Source organism: Myxine glutinosa, chromosome 7, assembly GCF_964187855.1.
Source record: "Myxine glutinosa chromosome 7, kmMyxGlut1.1, whole genome shotgun sequence".
In the NCBI taxonomy this organism is placed as follows: Eukaryota; Metazoa; Chordata; class Myxini; order Myxiniformes; family Myxinidae; genus Myxine; species Myxine glutinosa.
Window position 1 is genome coordinate 166,280,092 of NC_136267.1, and position 20,844 is coordinate 166,300,935.

At 47.1% G+C, this 20,844-nt stretch overlaps 1 protein-coding gene across 1 annotated transcript in view; it reads right to left on the reverse strand.

Annotated features, from left to right (window-relative positions):
* LOC137413152 (obscurin-like protein 1) overlaps positions 1 to 20,844 on the reverse strand; it is a 135,967-nt gene that overhangs the window by 64,328 nt on the left and 50,795 nt on the right. The window contains exons 9-10 of the mRNA XM_078782520.1: positions 18,660 to 18,941; positions 6,512 to 6,790 (exon numbers count right to left, since the gene is read on the reverse strand). Of these exons, the coding sequence (XP_078638646.1) occupies positions 6,512 to 6,790; positions 18,660 to 18,941 (561 nt within the window). The remainder of the gene's footprint in view (positions 1 to 6,511; positions 6,791 to 18,659; positions 18,942 to 20,844) is intronic.

Below are 20,844 nucleotides of genomic sequence, written 5' to 3' on the forward strand. Positions count from 1 at the left end.
CACCCATTCTGTTGGTTATTGCTTCAATTTGGTTTCCCAATTTTTCTCTCCGAGCCCTCTCTTCGTCCCTCATTGCATTCATTTTTGCCATCAATTGGGTCATGAAGGCTTGCATTTGGGCCGCGCTCATTGGTTCCGCCACCGTGGCCCCCTCAACCACGTGCGCGAGGGCGCCATTTTGTGCGTCTGAAACCTCCGCAACCACATTGCCATTTTTCTCCTCCTCCCTTTCCTCCACATACATTTCCCCGAGGTCCTGGGTCGATTCCACCCTGTCTATCTCTCCCACCGACATCCGATCGCCTTGATTGTCCATGGCGCGATCTCCAACTTCGGGTTTTGCTTTATAAAACAAAATAAATTTCGGCAGCTTGTAATTTTGAGCGCGTTAAGCGCGCTTCGGGTCCGATCTCCCTCCTCGACACCAATTGTTACTCTAATAGTACAATTGGTGTTCCAAAATTTGGGCCTAACAAATTTAGTCCCAGGTTCGAATCCAACTCCTCGACACCAATTGTTACTATAACACAATTGGTGTTCCAAAATTTGGGCCTAACAAATTTAGTCCCAGGTCCGAATCCCAACTCCTGACAACCAATTGTTACAGACGCGGCTTTTAGATGTTATATGGACCGAGCGGTGGTGTATTTAACCGCGTCCGAACAGTTACTCCCCGATTAAAACCCGATTTCACCCGACGTTGACCAGATCGCCCCACGGATATTCAATCGGGAAATCTCTAAAGCGATCGCAAGAGAATGAAAAAGAAGAAGAAGAATACGGAGGAAGAACAGATTTATTATACACACACAAGCAATATTTTAGAGCGACCAATATTATTTACAGCAATAGATGGAAAAGAGCAGTCACACAGTGCATTGTTAACTTATTCTATTTCATTTACTTAATCCCCAAGACAAACGAGTAGGACAGGACGTTCACACTCACACGGTGGATATTGCAGGAAGGAATAGCTGAGGTGGACGCGTGGAGGAAGGCAAGGTCGGAGGCCGCAGCACCCCTCGCGGTTTTGGCGGGAAAACCTCCGTCGCGTATCCGCGGCCGTCACGCGCTGGCTCGGCACACCTGCTCCTCTTCCTGGGGTGGAGCCGTCTCCCTCCGTTCAGCGCGTCTCTCCAACGACAGGGGGGTATTGCAGGCAGGCAGGTAGGTAGGTAGGTAGGGCTTGCGGTGGATTGCGCTCCTCTTCCAGGTCATCCCCCAGCGTATCTCTCAAGGCCTCTCTCTGGTGCAGCCTCGTTGCTCCTCTCCAGCTCATCTCCAGTCATCTCTCATCTGGACTCTCTAAAGCAGTCCCCTGCAGTCGCTTTTATCACCTCCGGCGGAATTAAGCCGCCGGCTCCGAGGGCACGCCTACCGGGTCACTCACCGCGGTGTTGATTGGCTGTTAGGGCCGGTTCACTCCTGCCCTCTTCTGACGAGGTGGAGCCACGCCTTTCTTCTCCAACCTTACCTCGTGGCCAATGGTGGTTTGAAGAAAACCAGCCAAAATGCGGAAGGCAATTGGAAGGGAGGTTTTGGGGAAATTGGAAGGGCCTACGCTTATTTTGTTTGATACAATGCAAAGTCAATCTAGTGGAAAACACATACTTAGCCTACATGGAATAAGGAAATACACTATTTAAAAGATATATCGTGACCTGCGTGTATGTTCTATGAAATTAATTAGGAGGACGGCTGCGACCATTATTTACATTACCAGGATGTTACCATACCAAAACCATACTCTTCACATCCGTTACCCTTCCTCCAAAATTGTTACACTCCTCAAAACCCGTTACACTTCTCAAAACCCGTTACACTTCTCAAAATCGTTACAATATGTATATATTGTTACGGTTTTTAGAACCTTCACTTTGTAAATTTTAGTAAATGTTCCCTTATAAATCATCCCCTGTAAGTATCCCCATTATTTGGCTTTATTAAAGATCGCACCCTAGTTAGTCCATGTACAACACGTAGAGTACCATAGGACCTCTCTGTAGTTATTTCATTATTATGTGTTTCATTTAAGGATCTGTTCCCAATAGTTGAATCTGCGTTGCATTAATCAAATAAGATAGGCCCCTTTCAATTTCCCCAATCATGTCTCCCGCTCTTCAAAGTGCAGTAGCAGTAGGGCAGCGTTCGCTGCCCCTTGCCTTGATTCGATTGCTTGCCCCAAGCCGCCATTGAACATGCGGTCTCAAGCCGAGGAAAAAGGGGGCGGGACACAAGAACAAGGTGTGGCACGTGAACTCACCATCAGAGGTGGAGCCAACGAGCCCTTACCAGCCAACCAGGGCTGATGAAATACAATCACGGGCGTGGCTCTATGAAGCGCGCATTGATCTTGAAGGGCGTAATATAAGCGCCAGCGCAAGCCTTTTTACAGGGTCGACTTGAGTTGGAGATGGCGCTTGGTGGGGTCTGGCTAGACCAGGGGTGGGGAACCTTTTTCCTATCAAGGGCCATTTCGATTTTTAGAACATCCTTCGAGGGCCATGCTAAATTATTGAATACATATATCGGACTCACCTAATGCGATGGCTGGAACTGTTTCTCTTTGGCGAGGCGTTTGGTGTCAGGTGGTAGTGATGATGATGCTACTCGCAGCTGGTTTTGCAGGTTTGGGTCAGTCAGTCTTGAGCGAAACCGAGTCTTTGCAAGAGTCAGTTTTGAAAAGAACTGCTCACAGCTGTAGGTCGTCCCAAACAGTGATGCAAACTTCAGTGCATGTCTCCTCAGAATGGGAAAATCCTCAGCACGTACATACAGTTTGTAGAACTCGAGCAAAGGGAGGACAAATCTCACACTCTTACTATGTCTCTCCGAAAAGATCGACTGGACAACCCTCCCATCTACTTTCTCAACAATCCTCTCCGAGAAGTTCTGTCGCTCAAGCTTTTGGGTCTCACTATCTGCCATGATCTTTCTTGGGAAAACCACATTTCCAAGCTGGCCTCCAAAGCCAGTCGCCGACTGGGCATCCTCCGTCGTGCGAAGTCCTTCCTCGGCACACCTGAGCTCCTCACCACATACAAGGCTTTCATCCGCAGCTCAATGGAATACTGTTCTCCCCTATGGGCCGGTGCTCCTGCCTCACACCCAGCTCGGCTTCACGCTGTTGAAACCAAACCTTTCAGAATTATTGGAATCTCCCGCGATTAAGCTATCTCTGAGGGCCTTTCACTCACTCACCGCAGGCAGGTAGGTGGTCTTTCTGTCTTCTTCCGACTCCTCTCCGGCCTTGCACCCCCAGCTCTCTCTGTGCTCTGTCCCCCAAATATTCCTACAGGTCGCACAAGATCTGCCAGCAACCCTCTGATGGTTAAACTGCCGAAATCTCGGCTGTCTACTCACCTTCACTCTTTCATTCCTCTTTTCCCCCGCCTCTGGAACAAACTCACTCACTCCCTTCAATCCCACTCCTCCCTCCAGGTCTTTAAAACAGCTGTTCACCACCATCTATCTTCCCCCATCCAAAACCTTGATCTTTTCTACCCCCGCTAATTCACCCAAGATCCACCTTGTTTGAAATTCCAACTTCTTTCCTGGAAGTCCTGGCAGTGTCCATATGTTTTATACCTCTCCCACCCCCCTTCCCATGCCCCCCCCCTTCCCATACCCCCCCCCCCCAAAGCCCTTTCCCTCTCACAGATCTCTCGATGTCTCCATGTCTCTCGGTCCCTGCTCTCAAATGTTATAATAATAATAATAATTCATTTATTTTGTATAGCGCTTTTCCAGAAGCCCAAAGGCGCTTTGACAGAGTGGAAAACATAATGCATAACAATACATGAAAACAACAATTGCAAAAAGACAAGAATCAATAGGGAAATATTTAAAGCAAAAGGAGGGAGAAGGAGAAGAGATAGTCAGGGGTTAAATGCTGTGGGTTGAATGTTGAATGCAGGGTTGAACAGGTGGGTCTTTAGTGATGTTTTGAATGTGGTGAGTGAGGAGGAGTCTCTGATGGTGTGAGGTAGTGAGTTCCAGAGGGTGGGAGCAGCGATGGAGAAGGCCCTGTCCCCCCAGGATCTGAATTTGGTCCGGGTGGAGGGGGTCAGGAGGTTGGTACCAGCAGAGCGGAGGTTGTGGGTGGGAGTGTGTCTGGAGAGGAGGTCAGCCAGGTAGGATGGGGCCAGGTTATGGAGGGCTTTGTATGTCAAGAGGAGGATTTTGTACTGGATTCTCTGGGGGATGGGGAGCCAGTGAAGCTTGTAAAGGACGGGGGTGATGTGGTCACGGGTCCGGGAATGGGTGAGTAGACGGGCAGCGGAGTTCTGAATGTATTGGAGTTTATTGGTGATTTTTGAGGGTGAACCATAGAGGAGGCTATTGCAGTAGTCCAGACGGGAGGTGATGAAGGCGTGGATGAGGGTTTCTGCAGCCGTGGAGGAGAGGGATGAGCGGAGACGGGCGATGTTTTTCAGGTGAAAGAAGGCTGACTTTGTGATCTGTTTAGTGTATTTGTCGAAGGAAAGGGTTTGGTCAAAGATGACGCCAAGATTCCGGATGTGAGGGGAGGTGGATACTGGGATACCGTCGATGTTGAGGGCAAAGTTATGGGTGGATTTTGTGAGCGTTTTTGGGCCAATGATGATTATTTCAGATTTATCACAGTTAAGCTTGAGGAAGTTGATTTGAACTTGAGGAAGTTGAAATGTTGTGTTTGTGTCCTTCCCCCTCTCTCCCCATCTTGTCTACTGCTCCCGATGTTATATGTTTTATGTGTCGGTTTGTCTTTCTGTGTGATTAATGTTCGCTCTTTCACGAGCCTCGATCTTGTATACAAAAAAAAAAAAAAAAAAAAAAATATTTTTGCTTATAGATAGATGAATTGCCTCGCGGGCCGGATCAAACGGTCTCGCGGGCCGTATACGGCCCGGAGGCCGGAGGTTCCCCACCCCAGGGCTAGACGAAGCTGCGCGGAGCTCTTTGACAAACTGCTTCGGAAAGCCCCTACCGCGTGAAAATATACGTGCAGCTGCCGCCGGGTCTCGCCTAAAGCCCGGAGCGTGGACCGGAGCGTGGCCTGGAGCCAACCTCGACGCTGTGCATTTGCCCGGACCTTCCTGCCCTGCCATCGGCTTGGACCTACTCTTCCTTCCTGCCATTCCCTGTTCGTGTGAGTCTGTTTGTTTTGTCTGGGGTTATAATATAAGACTGTTTTAAGGCTGCCCTGTGTACCTGCTTCTTCTTCTCCTTGTAAATGCCCTTCTTTCGCTTCCTCTTCATTTCATGTGCATAATTAATAAATACCTGTTATTCCTTTACTTTGGTTTCTTCTTCCCCCGATCGCTTTTCTCCTGTCTCCAATTGAGTACCTGTGGCGCGATTTGGCCAACCGCTATAGTCGGGTTTAGTCCTTTTGTTAACGACCTGAGTCATGGCTCGCTTCGCTCGGCGTGTCCATTACAGCCGCGGCTCGGGCGGGGCTCATTTCCTCGCTTACCGGAAGGCGCTGGTAATTAGGTCATAGGAATAATTGGCCTACTACCCTATTCAGCACTGACCGGAAGTGACGTCATAGCTCCAGGACTCGGACGGCCAGTGTGATAGACGAGGGGATTAAACCCCCCTCGGTAAGGGGAGTGCCGAAACCGAGATCCGCAACAATATATATATCAACTCCTCCCATGCTCCTCTAGCTTAAGAAAGCTGCATAAATGCAAGCATAAAAGGCTACACATGGTAAGCCCTTTGCCGTTTCAAACTATTCCCAAAGTCCCTCTACAGCTCTAAGGACATTTATACATAGTACACGCAAGAGAAACGCAATGCTACACATCCCTTCAGCTGCTGGACCAGTTTCATCACTTATTGACAAATCATCAGCAACAGCACAGACAGAAACGCGTGCCATCGAGGCTCCAAAGCATGAACCACGTGCAAACATCAAGCGGTCAACATATAAATGAAAAACAAAGACTCACCCACATATCTCGCATGTCAATGGAGGGAATAACCAATCAGCTCTCACATAATCAATTACCCCAGGTGGCTGGGATTAAATAAATAAATTGACTCCTCCCATGCTCTTCATGCTGTAGAAAGATGAATAAAGCAACCGTGACAGGCTACACAAGATAAGCTCGTGTGTAGCCTTTCACGGTGGCAGCTGAGGGGGTGTGTGACATTGGGATTCTCTTCTGTTTACTATGTGTAAATGTCTTTACAGCTGTGGAGGGACTCTGTGAAGAGTTTGAAACAGCAAAGGGTTTATCATCCACGTGTTTGTAATTTAATATCAGTGTTGTTCTTTTATTAACACAAATTTTATGAATACCGTTTCTGAAGATCTTCCGTTTGATGAGAAAGATATGTATAAAATAAATTGTACTTTGAAACTAAGGTTTCGGTTAGGAATCAGAAATGGTAGGAGGCTCAACTTTCTTACCATTCTGAGTAATTAATCTTTTTATTCTGATTTACGCTTTCCTTCACAATACTTGTTCACTTAAATTATCATTTGCACCACATTGCCATTTAGCAATGTGAGGCTTACCAGAAACAGTGACTGAAAAGTCGAATTGGTCATGTTGAGTGAGACAGCAGTATGAGCCAGCGTCTCCGCATTTCACATCAGTGATGATCAGGCGCCGCCAGTTGTCATCTGCTTGTTGCTCAACTTGCTCACCAGGTAGCAGTTGCTTCCCAGCATGAAACCATTTCACAGGAATTTCAGGCCGGCACACCTGGCAACTAAGCTCCAGGTGCTCCCCAGTGAGAACACTTATTATGTCTTGCTGGGCATCCACTTCATGCACGAACTTCTCTGGAGGGGCTGCGGTCATAGAAAATAAGGGAGTGCGTCACACATTTTTCCTGGAAGCTACCAAACATTGATTTAAAGCAATGCAGGTTATAAAAGACGAGAACGGCACTCTTCTACGTCACGACGTCGACTGATATGCCTCCGCCCACATTAATACATCATTACAATACTTATACCAACTTTGATTTAAATCCATTCAGCTGTTCTCAAGTTATCACATTTCTACCTGACATGACCTCTGACCTTTTACCTCTTGACCCCAAAATTTAATCAGCTCATGTTGCTTACATCATTATACATACCTGTACCAAGTTTTAATTTAAACCCCTTCAGCTGTTCACAAGTTATCACATTTTTACCTGACATGACCTTTGGCCTTTGACCGAGGGATACCAAAATCTAATCATTTAATCTTTACATCATTATACATACCTGCACCAAGTTTGAAATAGATCACTTTAGCCGTTCTCAAGTTATAGACCTATTACGGACTTTGACCTCTTGACACCAAAATCTAATCAGTTAATCTTTACATCATTATATGTCAGCCATTAGGGTTTTAGACCCCATGGCTTAATTGATCATAACATCTGAAATTATATATCGTGCTTCTGAAAAACTGATTTGAACTCAACTGCAGGCAGAGGTGAGTGGACAAAATGTGGTTTCGAGGCTCGAGGTGCAGGGTGGATCCTTAGCCCAATAAACAAGTCCTTGAATTATGTGCCAAACAGTAGATAAAATGCTCGCGACCCACGTACAGGAAAACATGGCGCCAAACGCCTCCTTCACGAAGGGAATAATTAATTATATATCTTTGTAGTTTCAGTATATCTCCTAAAGCAAGGACGTAACCTAACACCTCGGAAGAAATATAGACATTACATATCCTAGATTGTTATTTTATTCAGCATGTGTATCCAATCATTCATCTACCATTTAGCCTAGTGTATGAGAATATTTACTTCGGCCTGCGCTCGGGTCTGATATGTTTAGATAAAAAGCCAAAAAGGCTCAGCCTATCATTATGCTTACATCTTGTTGTCTAAATGTGGCCTTCTATAGGACGGGACAATGGGAGGTGTTGTTCTTATGGCCCAGTATTGCTATGTCTTTAGCGCAGATTCTTGTCTAATATTTTGCTATAAATGAAATGCCTTTCCACTTATTTTTCAGCGAGTGTCTTGAGGAATTGTCCGCTGCGTGTAGGCGGTACATTCTTGAGCCTCGCTCCACACGTGTGTATGTAATCGATTTTATTAAACATTGTTGCTCTTCTTCTTCTGATTCTTCTTCTTCTTCCTTCCCTTGAGGTCTTATCCTCGACAATTTTGGTGTCAGAAGTGGGATGCATCCAAGTGTGCAGACGAGGTGGATCCTCACGTTCCAGGTCGGAAAGGAGGCCTGCCGGCATCTAATTTGGTGGGTACGCATTTTTGCACCTCGAAATTGAAGCCTCCCGCCTTGCTTTGGACGTGTGGACCTCTGTCGGCTGTACAACTTGGCTTGCATTCCGAACCAAATTTAGTTTAAAACCAGAGCAGCAGTGGGTAATGAATCGATTATACAGGGCGCCCAAGATAAGAAGGGATATCCCTCAGGTAAGCTTCCTGCGTGGGAAGCAAGTAGACCCATATATGGGTGATAGATAATAGGTGTTAAGTTACTCCGGCGTGAGAACTGCGTTTAAGGCTAGGGATCGGGGGCGACCCGATCTTAGGACTACTAGGAGGGATTAACCCAAGAATAAGGATAAGAATAGGTAATAGATCTTAGTGTTAAGAATACTCCGGCGTGAGTACTGTAATAAGATGAGTATTTTAAGTTAAGCTACGCACCGGATGTGTTGGAGTTCACAGGTAAGTAGGATTTGAGTGTACATGAATTTATACTGTATTGTATGGAGAATGAATGGTCAGTCACATGGTATTTGTATATAAGGGAATGAATGATCTGTCATTGCAGCGTGTATTTGTGTTTATTGTGTGTGTGTCATTGATGTGTGTCATTGACTGACAAGGGGTTCCCCAAAGTGCCTGCGGGCGTTGGGCAATCCGGATGAGTAAAATTGGCAGGGAATAATGAGAATGTTATGGAGAGCATGTGTAGACAGGGCTTTAAAAAACAAGTGTTCAATTACATCCCCACATTAACGGCTCTCCAAATGTAGCAAGGGAGAATGGGAGTGAAATTCAAAAATGATAGGCTGTCAACCGACCGGGTGTTTATTCAACGGCATGGCCGGGGCTTGTATTTGGCCGACTTGGGATGGCAGAATGCGTTGAATGAAGGCAAAAATGACATGTGATGCTGACGTGAGTCCAATCGGAAGGATGGATGGTTATGGTTTCACCCGGTCCGTTTATCTGTCTGTCTGTCCGGACACGGAGCTCTTGGGGAGAGCCAGAATGGGTTGGGGTGACCAAGATGAATGTGGACAATATATTAATTGTTTGCCATTGTGAAAATTTGCCCTCGATTTGGGACGAAGACATATGGCATTTACTGTCCGGCTCAGGTCGGCTGGTTTCCTCAGCTCTGGAGGATCAGAGCGGGTGTATATTTCAAGCTGATACTCCTATGACAAATGTTGATACTCAAATGTTGATACTATCTCTGTGTGTGTGTGTCCGTATTTGTCTGGCTTTCTGGCTGTCCATGGAGTCATGTCTCTGAACACTGATTTTGAGGGAGTTGCAGGCGTGATGGAGTTGCAGGTGCGGACCAACAGCGGTGTTCGCGGTATCTACTGGGGGTCGAATGTCACTCCCTCAGTGTCTGCAGACTTGTCGTTCGGCAGTGTTGAAAGACAGGTTCGATTGTCGGTCTGTCTGCTTGATTTTCGGGTCTCACTGAGTATATGGTATATACTCTGAGTATATGGTCGTTTTCGGTTTTGTGCTTTAATGAGGGTTGATTTGACTTCCCTGAAAGGGGGACAATAAATATTTGGTGTAAGCGGTTGTCATTTCGGATGTTTGCAGTTGTAATGTGAAGCCAGTCTGTCTGTCCAACTGGGTGTGTCTGACTGCGTCTGCAGATATGGATCAAGGAGGAGCTGTTTCTGCGGCGTTTGTTATGGTGTTGAATGTCTTTCACTGTGTCTGCTGACGTGTCGTGTGACTATGGGGACTATGATGATGTGTCCTGGCGGGAAGAATCGTGGCAGCCCACAGATTTGAATGGAATGGCCTCTGTGAGACCATCCTGTTAGTACGTTGGGGATTCGTCTGTCTGTCTGTCTGTCTGTGAATGGAAATTGAACTGGACTTCGACAGAAGGCAGGTGGGTGGTCACCTACTGTAAATTGTGGTGAAACATTTGTGACGTTCCCTAATACGAGGGGACGAATTGGTTTGTAAATGTGTTGTGCAGGTACTTTCTTTGCAGGTAGCCAAATTCTACCTGGGATAAGTTCAGGTGGAGAGGGGAGTTGTCTCTGATGCCTTGCTCCACGGGGCAGGAATATTGTTGTCAAGTCTCATGTAACCTTGGTTAACGTATATCTACGGACAAGAGCTGCACTTTATTTTAGTAAGTGACTGGGAAAGTTTGTTTTAAAAGGTGCCAGCGGAGTTGTTTAGAGTTATGGAGGTCACAACTCGCTGGAACCTCTTTGTTTATGTTTGGCTGACTTACATTGGCTAGTGTATGGGAAAGGGGGACTGAAAATTCTTTGATTTTTTCGTGGATTGCCCATTGGGTATGCTTAGGATTTAATAGAGTGATGGAGTTCTGTGGAATATGATGACGTTGTCTTATGGACACTTTGTGAGTGACTAGACACGTGCCTGAAAGGGGAAATTGTATTCATAACTCATGTGGGTTGTGTCTGAAGAAAAGGTTTAAAGTAAGTGTGAAGAAGGTCGTGGAAAGTGCGAAGATGATAAATGGAAAGTCGAATTAGATGGATCATTTGTCAATGACAAGTGACTTTGCAAGGTTTGCTAAGAAAGGGAGGGGAAAAGATTATAAAAGTTGATGGAGAAGACAGGAAATAAAGAAAAGTGGTTAGTTATGGACTGTTGTTTTGTGATAAGAAGGTGATTGGGGGCTGGTGAAGATTGGATCACGGCTCTGCAGATGAGGTGAACAGAACTCCACCAGGTATATGGGAATTACATCAATTAATTATACGGTCCTTTTATAGGTACCGCACTGCGTTCATACACTACTACAACAGCGAAACACACAGCATCTCACAGCCACTCGACTGATGCAATACGAAACAGCATTAATTTTGGCACCCAACGTGACGGTGATGCGGTGTACCATTCTTAACCCAGCGATACTTTTGCCAACAAAGGAGGAGGGAGTCCCGCACGTTTGTACGGACGTGGTGCAATTAATATTAACAGTAAGGCCAGACCTACAGGACACTCCGCAGCAGAAAGCCGATCACACCTATTACGTCGATGGCTCAGCCAAACGGGCATGGGACGGATCCCTGTTATCTGGGTACGCAGTATGCTCGGATACAGAGACGGTCGAAAGCGGCCGCCTCCCGCCCACCTGGTCAGCACAACAAGCTGAACTGTACGCACTCACGAGAGCATGCGAAGTAAGCGAGGAAAAGGCAGTGACAATTTATACAGACGTTCCGACATCCGCACCTACAGAGTTCGATGTAATACAATTACAAGCCGCGGCCTCAAACGTAGAACATCAAAATTGGATTAAATTGGGAGCTCAACGCCCTGCAGAAGGACAAATGTGGACGATTAATGACAAACCCGTGGCACCGCGAGCTTTATTACCATAGTTGGCACGCATGGCGCATCAAAATGGCCATGTGTGCCATAGGGGGGTGAGGTGATGAGGCAGGTCACTTCCACCTGGGCAGCACCAGGCCTTTCGACTGTGGTTACCATGGTCTGTCGCTCGTGCGCTATATGTCAACGGCATCAGCCAACAACGGATATGGCAGCACTTGAATTACCTATCATGGATGACATATTTTTAAAGTTTTGCAGGAGATTACGTGCTGGTGAAGCATTTCACCCGTAAGACTGCGCTCGAACCAAGATGGACGGGGCCATACCAAGTTCTTCTGATCACACCAACAGCGGTGTTTTGTGAGGGCAAGTCGTCCTGGGTACATGCCACACATTGTAAGTTGGCCATACCCACAAACACAGACACCTCAAACGCACCACCACAGATCCACAGTGGGTAGAAAAACATTGACCAACATGAGGATTAGGTCTATTTCAATAAATAGATCAGGTTATTTTCCTTTTATTATTTGTTTATTGGGCAGCTATTGGGCCAGAGGCTAAAACAGGTGTCTGCAACAGGTGCATGGGATGCTAAGAGAGGTATTTAGAGGACATTGGATTGACTTTAAATTGAAATGAAAATTGAAAGGGTGGATTAGGAAAATGAGTTTGTTCAAATAATCGTGGCATCTGTGGGATGCAACAATTTTGTGCCAGAATAGTGTATGGGAGCCGTCATCTGGGAAGCGTCGTTAAATGGCAGTAGGTTTAGACAGGTATTGAAAGGGTTCGTGCAATGTCATTTTGGGGCTTATGGCTCGCCATTGTCTGTCTGCCAGTTATGGTGGGCAGAGGGAGAGAAAAGGGAGACCCCCTTGGAATAACCATAGATGACCAAGCCCAGCATAACGTAACCAAGCTAACCATATCTTGGGGAACACCAAGCGCCACCCGCGTTGAGATCAGTAAATGCATGGCCTCGGCCCTTATCCCACCCCATGGAGTAATGTTAATTTGTGGAAATAAGGCATATCCATACCTACTCGAACAGTGGGGAGGGACTTGTTATTTGGGATCCATTTTTCCCAAGGTAAATTTGGTAAATCATGTATTATTATTACATGTAGGGAAGATGATTAAAAGGAAGGTATTTTCGGAAATTGGTGAAAGTAAATATGGCATTCGAATTTCCAGACACGACACAGGAAATGCGGCTATGAATAAGCCAACCATCTGAGAGAGAGGGTAACTAAATGCCAATTAGTGGGACGGGGGGCTAGGAATTGATCATGGTGTGTGTAAGAAAGTATTTTTCAGGATGGACGATGAAGAAACCGCCGTTGGAAAACCATGATCTTGACCACAGAGGCCGTCGACCTGAATGGGTCCTTCAACAAGGCAGATGTGACCAGCGCTTCAGAATTTTAATTGATTTCTGTGATGACTGTGATACTTGTGTTGAAAATCCCTTGTGGGGACTGGCTACTGGCTAATGCCTGCATCGATGTTTGTGATGATTGTGATACTTGTGTGGAAAACCCCTTGCGTGTACTGGCTAACGCCTCTTATGTATTATGAATGATTGGCAAATAGATAGTCTCGCATTAGTAATGGAACGAATTGGAAAGGAAACCTGAATCGTAGAACTACAATTAGAAAACGAATTAATGCATATGCAAACGATGGTGATGCAGAATCAAGTGGTTTTGGATATGTTGTTGGCAGAAAAGGAAGGAGTATATGGGGTGATCGATGAACCTATTTGATGCTTGGGATTCTGATAATGATTATGAGTTTAGTTGGGATGATTATATCTGTGATTTAGAAAGTGTACGTTCTTTTAAAAATTATTTACACCACCCAGCAAATCACATTCACAGGGCTTGATGGCATTTAACGTCGATTGTTTGCCCTGATTCGCGAGGACCTCACCTGCATAAAGAGGGCCCCTTAATCTGGCTGGCAACCGGGTCGCACCTACGCTGCAGCGAGGGTGGATTCGGAATCTGGCGGGCGGCAGCAATCTCTCAACCAGGCGCCGTCGTCGCGAATCATGGCTAACAATTTATGCGTTGAATGTTAGACGGCCAGTTAGGGCCGGTATCTCTCTTTGAGCATACGTGACGCTATGTCATGCCTGGCATGTAACTAATTGATGAATTTGGTGTCTTTCCAAGGAGGTGTCTTGTAAAGACAAAGGAAGGAATGTCAGCCATTAGGGTTTTAGACCCCATGGCTTAATTGATCATAACATCTGAAATTATATATCGTGCTTCTGAAAAACTGATTTGAACTCAACTGCAGGCAGAGGTGAGTGTACAAAATGTGGTTTCGAGGCTCGAGGTGCAGGGTGGATCCTTAGCCCAATAAACAAGTCCTTGAATTATGTGCCAAACAGTAGATAAAATGCTCGCGACCCACGTACAGGAAAACATGGCGCCAAACGCCTCCTTCACGAAGGGAATAATTAATTATATATCTTTGTAGTTTCAGTATATCTCCTAAAGCAAGGACGTAACCTAACACCTCGGAAGAAATATAGACATTACATATCCTAGATTGTTATTTTATTCAGCATGTGTATCCAATCATTCATCTACCATTTAGCCTAGTGTATGAGAATATTTACTTCGGCCTGCGCTCGGGTCTGATATGTTTAGATAAAAAGCCAAAAAGGCTCAGCCTATCATTATGCTTACATCTTGTTGTCTAAATGTGGCCTTCTATAGGACGGGACAATGGGAGGTGTTGTTCTTATGGCCCAGTATTGCTATGTCTTTAGCGCAGATTCTTGTCTAATATTTTGCTATAAATGAAATGCCTTTCCACTTATTTTTCAGCGAGTGTCTTGAGGAATTGTCCGCTGCGTGTAGGCGGTACATTCTTGAGCCTCGCTCCACACGTGTGTATGTAATCGATTTTATTAAACATTGTTGCTCTTCTTCTTCTGATTCTTCTTCTTCTTCCTTCCCTTGAGGTCTTATCCTCGACATATACATACCTGGACCAAGCTTGAATTATATAACTTCAGCTGTTCTCAAGTTATAGACATATTACAGACTTTGACCTTTGACCTCTTGAACTCAAAATCTAATCAGTTCATCTTTACATCATTCTACATCAGTGTACCAAAATATGGTCAGAATGCCATCACTGGTTCACAAGTTATCGCGGTAACAGGAATTTTACCTAACATGACCTCTGACCTTTGGCCTTTGACCTCGTTACCCCAAAATCGAATCAGTTAATCTTTACCTCATTACACATACCTGCACCAAGTTTGACTAAGATCCCTTCAGCCGTTCTCAAGTTGTCATGGTAACGAAAACCTATCACGGATGGACGGACGGACGGACAGCCGGACGGACGGACGGACTGCCGGACGGACAACCTATGTGTACCGGGGCTCGTGTTTCCTCTCACGCCGTGTTTCCTTTCACGTCGTGTTTCCTCTCACGTCGTGTTTCCTCTCACGTCGTGTTTCCTCTCACGCCGTGTTTCCTCTCACGTCGTGTTTCCTCTCACGTCGTGTTTCCTCTCACGTCGTGTTTCCTCACGTCGTGTTTCCTCACGTAGTGTTTCCTCACGTTGTGTTTCCTCTCACGTCGTGTTTCCTCTCACGTCGTGTTTCCTCTCACGTCGTGTTTCCTCTCACGTCGTGTTTCCTCTCATGTCGTGTTTCCTCTCACGTCGTGTTTCCTCACGTCGTGTTTCCTCACGTCGTGGTTCCTCACGTAGTGTTTCCTCACGTTGTGTTTCCTCTCACGTCGTGTTTCCTCTCACGTCGTGTTTCCTCTCACGTCGTGTTTCCTCTCACGTCGTGTTTCCTCTCACGTAGTGTTTCCTCACACGTCGTGTTACCTCACGTCGTGTTTACTCACGTCATGTTTCCTCACGTCGCGTTTCCTCACGTCATGTTTCCTCACGTCATATTTCCTCACGTCGTGTTCCTCACGTCGTTTTTCCTCTCACGTCATGTTTCCTCACGTGGTGTTTCCTCACGTCGTGTTTCCTCTCACGTCGTGTTTCCTCTCACGTCGTGTTTCCTCTCACGCCGTGTTTCCTCTCACGCCGTGTTTCCTCTCACGCCGTGTTACCTCTCACGTCGTGTGTCCTCACGTCATGTCCCCTCACGTCGTTTTGCCTCACGTCGCGTTGCCTCACGTCGCGTTTCCTCACGTCGTTTTTCCTCTGACGTCGTGTTTCCTCTCACGTCGTGTTTCCTCTCACGCCGTGTTTCTCTCACGCAGTGTTTCCTCTCACGCCGTGTTTCCTCTCACGTCGTGTGTCCTCACGTCATGTTCCCTCACATCGTTTTGCCTCACGTCGCGTTTCCTCACGTCGCGTTGCCTCACGTCATGTTTCCTCACCTCCCACAGCGGTGATTACAATATTGGTGATTACTGTGCGGTGTCTTTGTGATTATTATATCACTCGGTTTCCTCACCTCCTGGCTCATCCTGGTGTTTAGATTATTGATCGCAGTGCTATCCTTGCGAATTTTACATTTCTTTGACTTCTCAAACATAAATCATCCATCTGAAGGAGCTGTGCTCCAACGCGAGTCGAAAGAATTGACGCGACCAAAGACGGAAATTCGTCCGAGTTGCTTTATTGCACGTATCAAACTCGGGTACTCTGAAACGCCCGTTTATCGGGCAGCAATATATATACACATTTATGCCGGAGCGTTTGCCCGGGAAAAGCGAGACCGGGCATGCCCGGGTGTCAAAGGCGAGTCCTGGAAAGGCGAGTCTGGACCTGCCCGGGCGTGCTGGACGAGGCCTGGCAAGTCGAGAGCGGGCATGCCCGGGCGTCCTGGACGAGCCCTGGAAAGGCGAGAGCGGGCATGCCCGGACGCTCTGGGCGAGCCCTGGAAAGGCGAGAGGGGCATGCCCGGGAAAGACGAGACGGGGCGTGCCCGGGAGGTTCGGGCGAGCCCGGGAACAGCGAGTTCGGGCATGCCCGGGAGAGGTGCGTCCGGGCCCGTCCGGACGAGCCCGGCATGGCGATTGCGCCATGGCCGCGTCCTGGCAGGTGCAAGGCGATTGTGTACACCCAGCGGTAACCGCTACACACGCCTCTCCAGAATCGACCTGCACCGGCAGGGTCAATTTAAGGGGGGTCCGGATGACCCGGCCGAAGCGACCCCTGGAGGGTCGTGGGGGGGGGGGGGTCCGATGTGGTGGTGGGTGTGCGAGCGGGGGGAACTGTGGACGGGGGGCGGCCTCGCCGCGGAGGAAGGGCCAACCGTGGTGGTCGGTCGACGTCCATGTGCGCCGGTTTGAGGCGGTCCACAGAAATCCGGTCCGACCGGCCGCCGAAGTCGACGACGAAGGACTTGTCGCCCCGTCGCAGGACCCGGAAGAGCCCGTCGTACGGCGGCCGGAGTGGCCCCCGGTGTGCGACATGACGCACAAAGACGTACTCCGCTGTGCGAAGCGCCGGGGGGACGTAGGACTGGGGGCCACCGTGGCGGGATGTTGGCACGGGGGCAAATCGTCGGGCGGCCTCCTGGAGGTCCGAGCGCTGGCGTGCGGCGGACCAGGGACTGGTAGCGTCGGGCACGAACTCGCCCGGGACGTGGAGCGGCTGGCCGTAGACGAGCTCGGCGGCGGACGCCCGGAGGACCTCCTTGGGGGCCGTGCGGAGGCCCAAAAGGACCCACGGCAGCCGGTCGGCCCATCCGTCGTCCTGAAGGCCGGCCATGAGTGCGGCCTTCATGGAGCGGTGAAACCGCTCGCACAACCCGTTGGCTTGGGGGTGGTAGGCCGTGGTGCGGTGGAGAGTGACTCCCAACGAGCGGGCAACCGCGCCCCAAAGTTCGGACGTGAACTGTGGGCCGCGGTCGGACGAGATGTCCGCCGGTGCGCCGAAGCGCGCGACCCAGGTGGCGATGAACGCCTGCGCCACGTCGGCGGTGGTGGTGGAGGTGAGGGGCACGGCCTCCGGCCACCTGGTGGTCCTGTCCACCATGGTGGGCAGGTGGGTGAACCCCCGCGATGGGGGCAGGGGACCCACCAGGTCCACGTGGACGTGGTCGAAACGCCGTCCGCGGTGATGCCTCGCAGGGCGAACTGGGAGTCCGCCTGGGCGAACCAAACAGCCGCGTGAGCCTCCCAGAAGGTAGGCAGCTTAAGAGTCACTGCCGTATCCATGTTCGGGGTCACCAATGAAGGAGCTGTGCTCCAACGCGAGTCGAACGAATTGACGCGACCAAAGACGGAAATTCGTCCGAGTTGCTTTATTGCACGTATCAAACTCGGGTACTCTGAAACGCCCGTTTATCGGGCAGCAATATATATACACATTTATGCCGGAGCGTTTACCCGGGAAAAGCAAGACCGGGCATGCCCGGGTGTCAAAGGCGAGTCCTGGAAAGGCGAGTCTGGACCTGCCCGGGCATGCTGGACGAGGCCTGGCAAGTCGAGAGCGGGCATGCCCGGGCGTCCTGGACGAGCCCTGGAAAGGTGAGAGCGGGCATGCCCAGACGCTCTGGGCGAGCCCTGGAAAGGCGAGAGCGGGCATGCCCGGGAAAGACGAGACCGGGCGTGCCCGGGAGGTTCGGGCGAGCCCGGGAACAGCGAGTTCGGACATGCCTGGGAGAGGCGCGTCCGGGCCCGTCCGGACGAGCCCGGCATGGCGATTGCGCCCTGGCCGCGTCCTGGCAGGTGCAAGGCGATTGTGTACACCCAGCGGTAACCGATACACATCCATGTTTGGTGGGCCTACACGGCTACTCCCAACCGGAGAGAGGGGGTGCTCGCTAGTTAAATATATTGGATTGCCCAATCAGTGCAGGGTATTAATCATACTCGACTAAAATCCATTTGTGGACATGATAGATACCATGGTACCTTTTAAATAGAGGGGGTGACTGTGTATCTGTCTATGACTTATTTAATGGCCTCATATTTCCACTTTCCTGTGCGGTCAGCCAGAAAAACGTTTTTCGCCTAAGTCATTCACAAGCCAGTTCGTCAGGCACGACATAAGCACGGTAAAACATGAATGTACTCTACCCCAACACTATTTGTTCCACATTGTGTACCTGTGTCCTGACTAAAATCACGTCAAAACTCCTCAAAGGCTCGTTTATTCGAGTTCCATCAATGAACATTTCAATATAAATGGCCACAGCCCAACTCCAGTGTAATTACCAGACACGGTGACGCAGAAGTCCAGTTGGTCATCCTTCGTGAGACAACCATATGAACCGGAGTCCTCAATATCCGCACTATTGATCACCAGGCGTCGCCATTTCCCATCTTCTTCCTGCTGAACTCGATCTCCTGGCAGAAGTTCTTTTCCACCATGAAACCATTTTACAGGAACCTCAGGCCGGCACACCTGGCAGCTAAGTTCCAGCCGCTCTCCAACTATAAGATTTAGGTCTCCTTGGACAATGGCACCACCTGTACGAGTAAACTTCTCTGGAGGTGCTGCATCCATGGGAAAGAAAGGTTATATATTTGTATTTACAGTATGTAAGATTCATGGGGGTTGACAGGAGACATTGCTCAAAAGAGAATGTACCGTACTCATTGCCAATCCTATTTCTTGCATTCCTAGATCATATATATCAGACAACATTGAGATACCACTTGCCAAACCTTGGAGATTGACAGCAAAATTACAATTCATTCATCAAAATAAAGTATAACCTTTATCTAGAAATGGATGAAAATGGCCATATAGAAATAATCGTTGTCACTTTAATCGTTGTCACTTGGCCATATAGAAATATGGCACAATATAGAATATAATGGCCATATATGGCCAAACAGAAACACAATGGCCATATAATGACTCACAATATAATTGTATTAATTATATAATTATTATAATTATATAATATAATTATTATAATTATATAATTATATTATTTATAATTAATTATATAATTATAATATATATAATTATAACACATATAATTATAATTATATAATAATTAATATAATAATTAATAATATAATAATAATTATAATTATATAATAATTAATTATAATTATAATTATTAATTATAATTATATTAATTATATAATTATATAATAACACAATATAATTATATAATTGTATAGAAACACAATGGCGATATAGAAATAATCGTTGTCACTTTTATCGTTGTCGTTGTCACTTTTATTGAAATAATTGTTGTCACTTTTATCTCGCAAATTCGTTTGTGGGCTGCGCTGTAGAGAATATTACACCAATGGCAAGGACATGGATACATCATTCACACAGAATGTTCCTTTTCAAGTCTCAAGTCAAGTAAACAGATCTATAGGAAACAAAAAGCTTGGGTGAGTGTTTCCATCTCATGAGCTTGCCAAAGTCTGAAGCTTCAGCCTAGTATCAGGTATGCTTATAACTCTTTTATTCATTGGGCATAATATGGATGTAAATGAATACGTTTTACTCTGCGCGCATTGCACATCATGTGTAACGAATTTCACCTCCCTGGGCCTTGTATTTATTATTTAAAAAAACACTTCTGTACACCGCCCTTGAGGCTCAGTTTGCAAGCCACCGTCTACAATTCCAATAGAAAAGACATAATAATTCTTTTATGGAAAATGTTTTTCGAGTTTCTTTTATCCTCAAAAATAGACCGTAGTGAACACACATTCGTGTTAAAATATTGACCTTTAAAACCTTCCCTTATGGAGGGGGACAGACATCTGTACAAACACACAAACTGACATTTTGTTTTATGTGGTAGATATTCCAGACTCCCTGTCTAACTCATTGGTCTTGATATGAAGGTGTTAGCACTTGCTAATGTGATTAAGGTCATGTGATTTAAAAAATACTTGCAAATCGATGCACAAATAATCCATGCATGCAACTTACAATTGGATAAGTTGTATGGTATGTGATGCAACTCGTCCATTGTTTGTGCTGTAAACCGTGCAAGGCCTAATGCAGCACGCATGATCGGAGACTGTGCAAGTCTATGAATAATGAAAGAAATAAGAGTGCGCATGTTATTTTCCTATTCTCATCATTCTCTGGGAATTATTGGAAATATTTTGCCACTGACAAAAATTTGCAAAACATCCAACCCCGAAAACACTCCCAGCATGCCGAATAAGGAACAGCTCTTGCTGGTGTAGGCCAAGAGTCAAGGAACTCAATTATTAAGGAACTCCATCCAGCTCAAGGTTAAGGAACTCAACTTTAAGCTCTTTCATCGTTTAATAGAAATCAACATCCAGAAATTTATCCAGCTCATTGTTCGTCCTACAACTGGCACACCATGCTACGCACAACAACCTCTGCCAGGTTGAACAGTTTACGCTTTGTATCCCACTGATAGGGCGTATCTGCATTCGGGCCTGAACC